This window comes from Pelodiscus sinensis, chromosome 1, assembly GCF_052426305.1.
Source record: "Pelodiscus sinensis isolate ZL-2025 chromosome 1, ASM5242630v1, whole genome shotgun sequence".
Taxonomy (NCBI): Eukaryota; Metazoa; Chordata; order Testudines; family Trionychidae; genus Pelodiscus; species Pelodiscus sinensis.
This window is the reverse complement of record NC_143052.1, coordinates 230,622,629-230,636,273: the sequence shown is the minus strand read 5'-3', so window position 1 is coordinate 230,636,273 and position 13,645 is coordinate 230,622,629. Positions and strand designations below refer to the sequence as shown.

Sequence of the window (13,645 nt, the reverse complement as noted above, 5' to 3'; positions counted from 1 at the left end):
TAATCTCATCTTCATTATTCACTTTTCCTGCCAGATATGTCTTGTTGAACAAACCCCACAACCACAAGCTCCACCCTCAAGTTCTACCTCTCAAGCCTCACACACCTGATTCACCAGTACCCACCAGCCAGCCCCTTTTGACTGTTCACGCAGCTGTTAAGAGCTGTTCCAACAGAGAGGGACCCAGCTGCCTGGGCAGCAAAGCCCTCCCAGTACACACCCTCTATCTAGGCCCCCCACACATGCCCTGAAATACCCCTCTGACCATGCACAGCCCCTAGCTACTCTTTTCTCTGCACCCTGAGCGATCTTTAAACTTTAACTGAATCCCCACCACCACCACACTGAGTTATATTTTTGGTTGCATCTCCCAGCTAGCCTGCTGAAGTGAGTCAGGAAACACAGATGTCACCCCTTCGCTGGACCTGACTATGTGGAGCTGGTCTCAGCCTACCAGCCCTTCCCCCCCCCCCAAAAAAAAACAGAAGCCAAACTACACTTATGCCCAAACTCCTCTTCCTAACCTTGAGCCCTAAGTCCTCCTCAGCCCCACTGAGCTCTGAAGCTTAATAGCATTATTCACTTTTCCTGCCAGATATGTCTTGTTGAACAAACCCCACAACCACAAGCTCCACCCTCAAGCCCCCCACACCTGATTCACCAGTACCCACCAACCAGAAAGAAAATGGTTGTGAACCCCTGTCATGGTCATGAGGGCTGGCCAGCAGCCTGGGGACTTAGGGGTAAACTGTACCTAGCCAGGTAGCAGTCAGCCAATAGAAATGCAGGTTGTAATTTCAAACTGGGACAAAGGAATTTTTGTTTTTTTCTTCCTTTGTCTATGAGCTAGTTTGCTGTAAATACTGAGGGAGACAGACAACATGTCTCTCTCCAAGAAAAGACTCTTCACCATCTGTAAGTAGGATACAGTTTAGATAAATCCATTAGGTTTTATTGTTTTATGGTTTGGGACTGTGGATCTGATGTCTGTGCTATTTGAAATGGGTTTTCCTCTCTTTTGCAATGAAGTTTTGGCCCATGGTGGAATTCCCCATAAGTTTATTAATTGGTGGATCTTGCCATCTAGCCAATCCAACTATGCTTGTAACAGGAGTATTGTTTTGATAATAAAAAAGTTTTCTTTTCTATTAACCTGGTATTGGTTCAGTTCTGTGTCTTGGAAAATCTTTCTGTGGGAGCTGCATGCCTCTGACTAGGGGATTGCAGCCATAGCCTGCAATTTGTATTTTCTCTTTTTTTTTTTTCCAAGCTCTTTGAGGAAAAGAGCTTGGGATGCCCTGGGGTTGGTTTCAAGTGTCCACCCCTGTTTGTGGGTTCAAAAGCACTTGATGGTGGGAGTGGATTTTTATCCCCAAAATCTAGGTTTTTCAGATGGGGGGGGGGTTTAATACCAAAGCAGGTTTTGGGGTACTTTTGCGGGCCCTAACTTCTGCATTCATTGTGCGAGAGTGGAGAATCAGCCTTGACAACCACTACCTAAAAGATATGGTGATGATTAAATCCGTGCTGATTAAGAACAAATCACATCAAGTTGAGAAGTGCTCAAGAGGGGGCACACAAAGGTACAAGCCACAGCATTGCAGCAGGGAGCTAACAGCTCCTCTGGCACTGGGGCCACAGAACATGTACCTCCAAAAGCTGTTGTTTTTAATTACCCTGAATGAAGGCAGCCTTACAGCCTCCTTTGACAGAATAAAAGCCTTGTGGATAGGGGAAGCATAGATGTTACCAGACTATTTGTTGTTTTTTTAAGTTTATTTAATCTTTAGTAAGTTTTGATATTCTCTCATAAGTAGGATCATTATTTTTCCTAAGGGAGAGTGGTTGGGGGGGAGGGGATGAACTAGGGATGTTAAATATTGGGTAATTGAATAGTTGAGTCATCTTGTGAATTTGTATTTGTTACTTGACTATTCTACAGTCCCCGGGGGTTGGGCCGGCAGCCAGTGCTCTCCAGCCCCACTCCAGAGGAGCCCCCTGCCACTCCGCACTGCTGCCACTGTATCAGAGGCAGCAGCATGGGGTGCCAGGTGGGAACTGGTCTGCGAGGGAGCCAGTTAAAAAACCAGCTCCCCTCGCAGACCACCTGCCTCAGATACAGAGGCAATACTGTGGAGTGGGCAACACCCTCTGTGCGGGGGGGGGGGGGGGGGAATCTGAGCTCCCGGACCCGGCATGAGCCAAAACTGAGCCAGGCTGCCTGCCTGCCCACCCACCTGTCTCCTAATACACTGTAAATGCAGAGATGCAGCAGGGGTTGGTCCCAGACCCAGCGCAAGCCAGGACTGAGCTAGGCTGCTGGCCAGCCGGCTAAAAAATTTACTGGTACAGTGGGGCGAGGGAGGGGGAGAAGAGAAGAATGATTGTAGATTACAGCATTAACCAATACGTTTTTGCTTATTAATTAATCAACTACACTATTACATCCCTAGATTGGGCTTGATGACTTCCTGAGGTCTCTTCCAACCCTATGATTCTACAACAATGCGGGCTGCCAGTCCAAGCCCCCTTTCTCCCTCTCCCCCCTCCCCTCCCGCCATTGAGGCCAGCTCAAGACCCCCTACCATCCATCCATCCACACTGGGCAGGGATGACCCAAGTCACTCTCCTGAGCCCTCCCTTCCACACAGGACTAGCACTGTCATTTACCCTAATCCTCCTGATCCCCGCCCCCATAAACACAGGTTCCTCCATGCCCCACTAATGGTCACTCCCCATCTTTTTGGTAAAACTTTGCATTTGTCTAGTTTGTTCTTGCCAGCTAATGAGTTAGCAAGAGCAAATGAGACAAATGTAGAGTTTTGCCAAAAGTGTCAGGATGGCCAGGACAGGATTTAAAAAAGGGACCATCCCAGCGAAAATCGGACTATTGGTCACCCTACTCATAAGCAAACTAGGGGAATCTAACCTATTATAAGGAGGGTACGCAAGTGGTCGGAAAATTGTACTCAGTAGCTATTGATTGAAGTCCTACAGGGATCTGCCATAGGTCCAGTTCTATTGAATATCTTCTTAGATAATAGCGAAGAGGAGTACACAAACTTAGATTATATTAAGCTAGCAGGGATTGCAAGAGCTTTGGAGGATATAAGAATTCAAAATTATCTGAATCAATAGGATGAAATTCAATATGGACAATATGCAATTCAATATGGACTCTACTTAGGAAGGGAAGTAACAATCAATTGCAGTGACACAAAATGGAAAATGAATGCCTCAAGAGGAGCACTTCTGAAAAGCATCTACAGGTTATAAGAACCACAAACTAAAACTGAAGTAATACTGTTACAAAAAAAATACACCTAATCACTCTGGAATGTACTAGCAGGAATGTTGTAAAACAGACATGAGAAGTAATTCTGCCTCTACTCACCATTGAGAAAGCCTCAACAGGACCATTCTGAGTACCACACTTTGGGGAAGATGTGGACAAATTCGAGAAAATCCAGAGAAGAGCAATAAAAATTAAAGGTCTAGAAAACATCTATTATATATTTGAGAAAATGTGTTCATCCATCCATTCAAATGTTAAGTGGACCACCAAATTAGGCATGCAATTCTTATCATAACTTAAAGTAAGGACAGGGTTTAGTTGTGCCAAGAATATGGGATGTACCCGTTATGGGATTGCTTCTCATAAAACCATACTGAGAAGAGAGAATCACCAGGCAAGTGAAAAGAACCACCCCAGCCCCAAGCCTCACATACCTACAGGAGCCCTTTAGGGAGGGCAGGGGGACAAACTCCTCCCCACCCAATTCAAACAGGGATCTTACTGGCTGCTCTCCATCAGTGACCAAGGGAAAAGTGCACAGTGTGCTGTATTCCTCACTCTGGCTGGGGAGTACAGAGGGCAGACAAACCTGAACCTGCCCTAGCCAGGAGCCAGGCACCCTTCCCCTGCCTGTGCCACCTGGAGCTGCAGTGGCCACAGAGAGGTACTTCTCATCTGCTCCCAAGCTGCTGTGGTGAGAACAGGCTGGGGTAATCCTTTCTCCCTCGGCAGCTTGTATACTGAATTCCTTATCCCTAGCTCTACCCCAAAGCAATGATATAAATGAACAAAAATTAAGTAAAGAACTGGAGCAACTCCAAGTAAAATCTTCTAGTTACCTATAAAGAAGAAAAAAATACGTTTAATTTAGTCTGGAGTAGAGAAGATTGAGGTTGGACATAAGAGTTTCCAAGTACGGAAGAGTTTCCAAGTACGGAAGTGTTACAAAGAGAAGGATGACAAGCTGTTTTCCTTAACCCCTGAGGGCAGAATAAAATGTAATGAGTTTAAACTGCAGCAAGAGAGATTTAGGTTAGACATTACAAAAAGCTTCTTAACTATAAAAGGAGTTAGTAGTAAAGCACTGGAACAAATTATCTAGGCAGGTTGTGGAATCTCCATCATTGCAGGTTTTTAAGAAAAAGGCTAGACATGCACATATTAGAGATGATCTAATAACACTAATTTCTGCCTCAATGCAAGGGACTGGATGTATCTAATGAGGTCCCTTCTAGTCTAAGGACATAAAATCCCATTTAATTGGTTAACTGGATTAAAGGGGGACAGACGGGGGAGCTGGGCTGGAAAGTCCCCTTCCCCCACTGTAGGCAGCCAGAGCAACCCCTGCCTGTGAAGCATCTGGGCCCATGGTGGACAGGGTCTGCTCTGTGCCCACGAAGCTGGAGCAGCCCCTTCCTGTGGCAGGCATGGAGCTGCTCCAGCCCCATCAGTTAACCAGAACCAGTAAGCATCACCAGTTAAGGGTAATGCTTACTGGCTAACCTTTCACATCCATATTCCAGTCCCACATTTCTGTGACTCTATGAACAGAGTATTTGGGGATAAAGAGGTTTCTGAAGATACTTGATGAGTTCAGGATCACATCCAAAACATTTATGTACTTGGAGCTTTAACTCAATTTTTGTTTTTCTTCATCTAAATCATAGTTCTGGAGTAGGTCTGTGCATGAGAGTTTCAGTGTGCAGTTTGCCATGGGGCGAGAAGACCATCTCAGCTCTCTCACCGCAGCAGTTTGGGATCTGAGAGAAGCCTGGCTGCTGTAGCAGGCACACCCTGGGAAGAAGTCCATGTGGGAGACAGACACACATTCCATTTTCCTGGCACAACCAAACCTTGATATTGCTTTAAGTTATGATAACAGCAAACTGTACACCAAATTTGGTGATCCTAGTTCTTACCATTTAGGAGGAGTTCTTGAACCAACAGAAAGGACATGGTCTCAACAACTTAATTACCTTCATCCTGCTTCTAAAGCCCCTTAAGACTGCACTTGAAAGAGAATCCTCTGAACTGTTATTCATGCTAAAATTCGACACTTTACTCCTGAATCTGAATAAAGGATCTAGTTATCTTACCCATTACAAAGATAGCTTCCCCAATTATCACCTCTAATATAATTAGCTCAGACATTTACCTCCCCCACCCCCGCCCCCCTTCTGTCCTGAAATTTGATTTGTCCTTTTCATATGTGTTTTTTTTTAAATTGTATCCTTTGGTATATACGGTTGTGCCAATTTTCTTCCACTATTTGATCTGAGGAAGTGGGGCTGGCCTATGAAAGCTCATCACCTAATAAACCACCTTGTTAGTCTTTAAAGTGCTACATAGTCCTGTATTTTGTTTCAGACATTTCTAAGATTGCTATTTTTGCACAGAAGAAATTCTACCGCTAGGACTCCTTTTTGCATTTTATCCTCATGCCAAAATGGACATACCTGCCATTCATGGTGACCATTTGGATTAGTGGAATCAGGAAGCACTACACTCAGCAGCACCCATTCTAACCTAATTTGACTGGCACAATTAATAACTCAACTTAAAAAGCTCATTTAGAAACCTATTCTCCCGCTCTGTACAAACTCCTATTTTAACTGTTAGCTATTTCTCTCAAGGCTTGAGAAAAGAACTGAACCTAGGAAATCTGATGTATGGTATGGAGTTCATGAAAGGTTACATCATTTATTGTCAATTATTATACTCCCTTTTTTAGTCAAATGGAGAACACTGCTAACATCACATGCCTAAAACCATGAACCCCTACTCTATTTTTCATGAACCTCAATTGAAGTTTTTTTTTTAAATAGTATTTTTTTTAGAAATGAAAAGAAGTTGGGTAAATTGTTTTGAAACCAAATGTTTAAAGAGGTTTGCCAAAATTCTTGAAACATGATCTGGCTGATTAACAATTAATTCCAGAGGAGCAAACTATCCGGTAGGCAACAAAGAAGTCTGAATTTATTATATAAACTTCACTGAAGTAGGCAATGCAAGTAAAACAAAGCAGGCACCAGAACCATCTCCATCTAAGAATTTAATTGAAGACAACCATCAAAGTAGTATTTATATTGCAACCTGAAAAAATTCAGAAACCTACTAAAAAGGGCCAGTCATGAAAGACAGGAGCTACTCACTGGGAAGCACTCCAAAACCCCCAGCAGTGCAGAAGGAAAAGAAAAGAACACATTGCCTCTTCCTTCCAGCTGCACCATATTTTGCATCAGCCATTTAAAAAAAAAAGGAAGGAAGACAACAGGACCTTTTCTCTTCTTTGATCTCTGCTTCCTCTCAGACTGCTGTGAAGAGAAGGATAGAGAAGCAACATTCACATTCCCCTGTTCTTGCTCAAATGTAATGCTGACTTAAAGACAAAAAGATAGAGCATAATTGTTCCCCTTTTGTTCTCTCTTCTGTAGGCAGATTTATCTAGTTTTCTTTTCTCAGTCTTCATGGGATCATACCCTACTTATCATGAAAAGCCATAGTGAAGTGAATGCCTTGTAATGTTTGAATTTTACTGTTTGGCTTGAGGAATGTCAGTTCAATATTACTGCTACTGGAGTCCTAAATTATAAGGAAAGTCTTCCCACTGGCCACCCCAAAATATATTTTTCAAGATTTGATTTCAACAAGAAGATGCAGTGACACTAGTGTTTCATAGGATATGGAAAAATCCTACTTGCAACAGGTTACTCTTGTTGTGAGTGCAGAGTCAAATATCACTAACTCCTTCATAACCTAAGCTTTCGTTGATAGGGACAGCATCAAACTGATTTTAACTGACTGTTTTCATAAAACAGAATGAGCTCTCCCAGTTTCCATGGCCAACAGGGCTCCACTCATCCCAGGGCTACTGTGGCCAACCCATAGCCACCCAGCCCTGTGGTCGAAGGGCTCTCTGGTAAGGATGTTAAGCGGGTAATTGATTAATCATGTACTCTGATACAGAGGCAGCAAGGGGGATATGGGAGCGAGTAGTCAAGTAGTGCCTAGGTTTTATCGGGTAGTCAACTACTCGACTAGTCACTTACATCTCTCCTCTCCGGTCCAGCAATATCCATAGTCCGATGTTGCCGGACCAAAGTGTCACAGACAAGAGAGTTTCAACCTGTACTTTAAAAAAAAATATTAAAAAAAAAACCACTCTAAATTCAGCTGAAAACTTCAAGTAAAATAAAAAATATTGAGTATCTAGTGTAGTTAGTTTAGGACAATTAATTTTGGTTTCAAAATATTTGAGCCATGAGATTCAGTGCACTAGAAACTTTCCATTTTTGACATGTTCTTAGGACTTCGCAGCTGAATCTCCTGGTCAGCTGTAAAACACACATTTTGCTTAGGTAAAGTCAGTTGGAGAAAGTTCACTTACTGAACAGTGCACAGCAGGAGAACGATATGAGATTATATTGAAATGAGATAAATATAAATAACACTTCAAAATATTTATGAAGAGCACTTTGGCCTTGCAATGATGCAAGATGGCATCTACAGTAATACTGACTACACTGATAGTTCAGAGACAGGAAGAAGGAATAAGAAAATATATAGTTATCAAAAATAAACACAAAACTTGAGACAGTTTCAGCAATTTTATCTTTGAGAATAGAAAGGTTCAAGTTTTAGAACAACAATGGTGCTTGTGCAGGTGATTATAGGTTCCCTACAATCTAACAAAGGAGCATATCACATTACACTGGCTTTGAACCCTTGACACTCATTACACAAACAGAATTAGGGCACTTGAAGCTAGTTTCCACACAGTACCATTCCCACTGACCTCACTTTTATCTTTCCAAACTTCACTAATTCATATTGGACCTTCTGTCCTGCATGTGCCTGAACTCCTATGGCATGGGAAAGGAATGGTTGTGCATGACCCATTTTAAACTTATTTGTTCCATGTTTTTATTTATATCCGTTATGTTGATGCAATGGCACAAACTTCACAGGAGGCCAGAGCAAAAAAGGTTAATTATCTCTACAGAGAATGAAATTTAATTGGCTTCAATCTACAATTCCTGCCAGAGTCATCAAGCTTGAAATAAGAGCCCATACAGCTTGAGTAAATTAACAGCAGATAACAAAAAGGAGAGAGAGAACAAGGCATGCCTCAGGAGGGCTCTTCTACCCTGAGGAAAGACATTCCCCTCCTTTCCCCTTTCAAGGCTCAGAGAAAACTACACTACACTATCTTCAATCCTCAAATCTTGCAATGAGGCGTGGGACAGCTTGCAGCCTCAGAGTCTCTGTTAACTACTTACTAAACTATCTGTTCAACTTGCATTTTGCTGTGATACTAGGAGTACCTTTCACACATCAGAAGAAAAGCTTGTGGCTCGAACACTTGTCCCTCCCCCCAGTAGAAGTTGGTCCAGTAAAAGATGCTGCCTCGACCATCTGGTGTAACATGCTGGGATGGACTCTACTATTATACTGCATACAGAATTACATAAAGCAGTAGACTTCAAACTGTGGAGGGAGGCCATGGAAGAACATTCATGGGGGGGAGGGGAATAGTGAAGCCTGGGTCAGCCCCCACAGGAGTGGGAAGAGAGTGCCACCCAGTGCTGCTCTGCCCCCAGCTCCACTCCAATACCACCCCCAATCCCAGCCATGGCTCTACTTCTGGCCATTGCCCCAGCTGCATCACTGGCCCTGCTCCCAGCCATGACTCTGGTGATGCTCCCACCACCCAACTCAGGCCCCAGCTCCTAGGGTACATGACCAAAAAAGTTTGGGGGCCCTTGCCATAAAGCTGTTCTACAATCATTTCATGCAGAAGAGACAAAAGGATGTCAAAAGGAGTCCAGTATTTTAAATAAGCGTGATCTCTCACTTTAAAGAGTGATACTTTAGTCTAACTGACATGATCTACATCAGTGGTTCTCAACCTTTTTTATACCAGACAAGCGAACTTATTCAAAAACTATTGGCAATCCAGCACTGAAATACTTGCACATACATTATGATAATTCATTTATTTGCATATTTATTATAGTGATTTTAGCCCAACGTATATCAGGCAAATCAAAGGGGGTGGAGGGGTAAGAGACACAATGGTTAAAAAGAATTTTAAAAATAGTTGCTAATTTTTGTTTAAAAGCATTCTATAGTTCAAACCTTTTGCCTCAACTCTACCAGAATTAAAGAGGCAGTAGTTAACAGGTCTGACAGTGCTGACACATTCTGCTTATTCGTATTTTCCTGTGTACTTAATAATGCATAACAAGAACATGTGTGCATGCTAGATGGGAGCAGTTGGAGGTCAGGGAGAAGCTCCCACTGAGTGGGAAAGGAAGAGAATAGAGTCACAAGGGAAGCCGCCCATCATGGAGTGTTTCACTCCAGTGGCCCGGCTGGCTAGGGCAAGTAGCAGCTACTGGAGCTGGAACCGGGGGCCACAGTAAGGATGTCCTAGTATGGACAGCCCCATTGGGGTCCCAGCTGCCCAGCTACCCTGCTGCTGTATGGGGAAGTGGGCAGGAAAGGAGTTCCCTGGGAACTCAGTGCACAAGGTTAAATAAAAGCCGGGGTATGGCCTAGCAAATGTGCTGCAACCCAGCAGACGGGGTGGCCACAGACTGCAGTTGGGAACCGCTGATTTACATTATCTCAAACCAATAATAAAGCTCTAAAATAAATGGATTATTCCACTCAATAGCCAGTACAGTCCAACATGAATGAAGAAAAAGAGACAAAGCCCAGGATCTACTAATACCAGAGAAACAATTTGCCACCTATTAGGTAAAAAACTTAACCTATTTCAAGGACCCATATATAGGGTGTTTTGTTTTTTAAACACACACACTTTCTGGGAACAGAGCCTGTGTAAAGTCAGTCAAAAATAGCTAAATGAAAAAAGAGAAAAGCAATGTACTCATTTGTAACAGAAAGCTATCAATAATGTCTGCTAATAGAGACAATAATTGAAGAACAGTGATTTTCAACAGACTGTAGAGGAAACAAAAGACTGATTTTCACATTTAGTATCCGGACATCAAACTGTAGTTGTGCTCTCAATTACTCTTATATTTCAGTTAAGACAAAACACTGTTTTCACAACTTTGAATGCAATTGGTTTCTCATCATGAAAAGATGTGCCTTTTAAATTTTTGGTAAAGTTTTTAATATAGGAGGTCTTCTTAATACAGCTTGTTTAAAAGTTAACGCTACAATGATTCCCACAATAGGCAAAAGTACTTATTGTAGCTGTTATAATACATGCAACTGTTTGAAAAAAAAAAAATGCAACTGTTTGAAAAAAAAAGAAAAAAAAGGACACCTTAATTTCAAGATGCCATGACAATTTTGTTGATAGTGTTCTCCAACAATCATCAGAGGTTAAGCATAGTAACAAAGGGACAGTATCAAACAAGTCACGTGAACAGACAAATCTGTAATCTGTCAATTCACAGAGGAATAAACAAACAGTTGAAACAAAACCAAACCAACCATAACACCACCTTTGGCCACAAAGAAGGGTCATTTTAACTAAATAATTTCCACTATTTTCTTGTAGTTGACACAAGGGATGATAAAAAGCGGGGGATGAGGAGCTTGTAAATATGTAACCATTGAATAGTTGTATGCTAGTAGTTTTCCTACACTTTAGATGGAAAATATTGGAGTCAGAATCTCATTAGATTGCAGGCTCCTCAGGACAAAGACTCATTTATCTAAGCATAAGAACAGCTAAATTTTAGGTTCAGCTCCACAACTCAGTCACTCTCTATGTAATCTTCAAAAAAGGTCACTTGAATATGCCATTCTCCCAGTTTTCTCATCTGTAACTGAAGGATAATACTGACTGACCTACTTCAATGTCAGTTTTTATGTATTACTTTGAAAACAGAGCACTTAAGACAATATGTATTTGTTTGCACATGTCATCCCAAATACATGCTTGTGGGTGTGTATCTTTCAAAAGAGGCTTGCATTCTAGATGTAGCCTTACTGACCTGAACCTCAACATAACACCACTAAGCACAACAAAACTGAAAACTAGAAACTATAGCATTATAATAAATCTTTATTCCCATGTCCTTATCATGAGTGCATAACAACAATTTTGGTTTAGTACAAAACACCATATAGACAAGAATTAGATGTTCCATTTTCCCCATAAAACTCTAGATAAGATACAATGTTTTTCCTCAGGACAAAAACAGTACAAAGATTCAAGACAAACTTATCAGAAAACTTTTCGTAGGAAGCTTTTTAAAACAGGTTCACACACACTTAAATCCCAACAAATAATCCAGGCAGAATTGCCAAGAAACCTGTCTGCAAATTTATATTAGTTGCTCTTCTTGTTCAAAGTGTAAGCAATTAATTTGCTCAGATTTCAATTTTCCTTAGCCAGTTTTATTTCCATGTTATAGCAACCAGTTATATGCTACAACTATGTATAGCAGTAGACTACAAATATTTACAGTTTTTAAAAACACAGAGCACTACATAATTAAACATGGATCTGTGAAAAAAATACACTAAAAATCAAAAATACATATTTTAGCATGGTTTTAAGCAAAATATAGACTACTATGAAATTAAAACTGTACTTTTATTGCTTGTTTGAGACCAGTTCTCAAGGCAGCATGATCAGAAATTGCATGCCACTTTCAACAGAATTAGGTCCTTTAGTTTGCTGCCAAGTGACCTTTACAAATGTTGCTGATGTGCACACCAAATGCCATGATACAAAATGGTATAGTAAAAAAAAGTCACAAGTCCTTACCTGTAAATCTGTCTTCAGCCATTTGGAATCAAACCTAGTCTGAGCAGACAGACAAAAAGGTTCAGAAGACATTTTCCTTCTTCAAAGCTCTCCAGGCTGGCAGAGGGGGCCAGATCTGTCGGGGGGGGGAGGGGGGGGGAGAAACATCTAGTAGATAACCTTGCATAGCTTCTTATTTTATCCTGGTAATACCAGAATGAGTCACATTTCCTCCAAAATTGTATTTACATGAATATCAATCTAACTCTCTCACATGTAAGCAGACACCCTAACAATGTACAAAGAAAAAAAGAAAAAGTGTTCACCGTTATTCAAGCCACAAGCCTTCCCTTCCTCCACCCACGATGGTGAACACATCCCAATGCACCGAAGGTCATCATCAGAGGCCTGGGCTGCTGCTTTTACCCCTCAGCCCCGTAAATGGTGCATGAAATAAATAATTGATCCAGATTATGCAAGCAGCAGGCGACCCTAAGTGCTATTACCATTTTTACACAGAGGGATGAACCGGGGGGGAGGGGGGAGGAAGAGTCCTAGACCGCTCCTCTCCAAAAGCAGTAGGCTATTCCCCTCACCTCCCACTTGAAGCACATTCCAGGGCCATTGTCACCATGTCTTACATGCCCGCTCTGAGGGACGCGGCCCACGGGCTGCCAGCCGGGGATCTGGCCTCAGACCGCTTCACGAAAGCGCCGCGCTCCTCAAAACGGTTTCTATGCAGCGGCCTCACCGCTACCCCCAGGTCTGCGCCGGGCCCCTTCGCCCCACCCCCCTTCCAACGCCCCCAGGCCCGGGCCCGGCCACCTGCCTCCTCCCGGCCCCATTAAACCGGGACAGCCCCCCACGACCTCCGGGCCGGCCCCCCCTTTCCTCACCCGCCATTACAACGCCCCCGCGAAGAGCTGCATGAGCAGGAGCCCAAGGCAGGAGGGGACTGGGGCCAGCCCGGGGGAGAGAGCGGGACGCCCACCGGCAGCTCCCCCACCCCGTCCGTCCTCAGAGCGGGGGGGGGAGGGGAAAGGTTCGGCTCCCCCCCCCCCCGACAAGCTCCCCCCGCGCGTAACAGCCGCCCCAGCGCGAGGGCAGGGGCGCGCGCCCCCCCGGACTCCGACGGGCTGCGCCTACCCACAGCGCTGTCCCCCTCGGGCAGCAGCTGCCGCTCAGGCTCAGCTCTCGGGCTATTCTTCTCATCCGACTGGTCGCCCCGCCCCGCCCAACCCACCCCCTGCGGCAACACCGGAAGCAGGAGGAGCCTCGCCCTCGGCGGCCAATCCCCCGAGCCGGCAGCCCGAGCGCGCCCACCAATCAGCGCGACACTAGGAGGTGGGACATCCTGTCCCGAAGCGGGTGGGGAACGTTGGTTGTTTGCGCAGTGCCCCTCCCTCCCCGCGCCGAGGTCTGTTTTCCGCGCAGCTGCTGAGGTGCTGAGTCCAGTGTCACGCGACACATGGGGGGGGTTGCTATGTGACGTCAACGGGGTGACGTGCTTTACGTTGTGGGGGGGGCTGCTGTGTGACGTCAAGAGGGTGACGTGTTTTACGTTGCTGTTTGCCTTTTGTGTGTGAGCTGCTGGTGCCTGGTCAGCAGGTGGCCAG

General features: G+C 43.9%; 1 protein-coding gene across 4 annotated transcripts in view; it reads right to left on the bottom strand.

The window, feature by feature from the left end:
* The window catches only part of HERC2 (HECT and RLD domain containing E3 ubiquitin protein ligase 2), a 200,367-nt gene extending 187,053 nt beyond the window's left edge, over positions 1-13,314 (bottom strand). For all 4 annotated transcript variants that reach the window (XM_075916267.2, XM_075916303.2, XM_075916286.2 and 1 more), the window contains exons 1-2: positions 13,176-13,314; positions 12,051-12,165 (exon numbers count right to left, since the gene is read on the bottom strand). In XM_075916267.2, the coding sequence (XP_075772382.2) occupies positions 12,051-12,122 (72 nt within the window). In that variant the 5' untranslated portion in view covers positions 12,123-12,165; positions 13,176-13,314. The remainder of the gene's footprint in view (positions 1-12,050; positions 12,166-13,175) is intronic.
* Between the last annotated feature and the right edge of the window lie 331 nt (positions 13,315-13,645).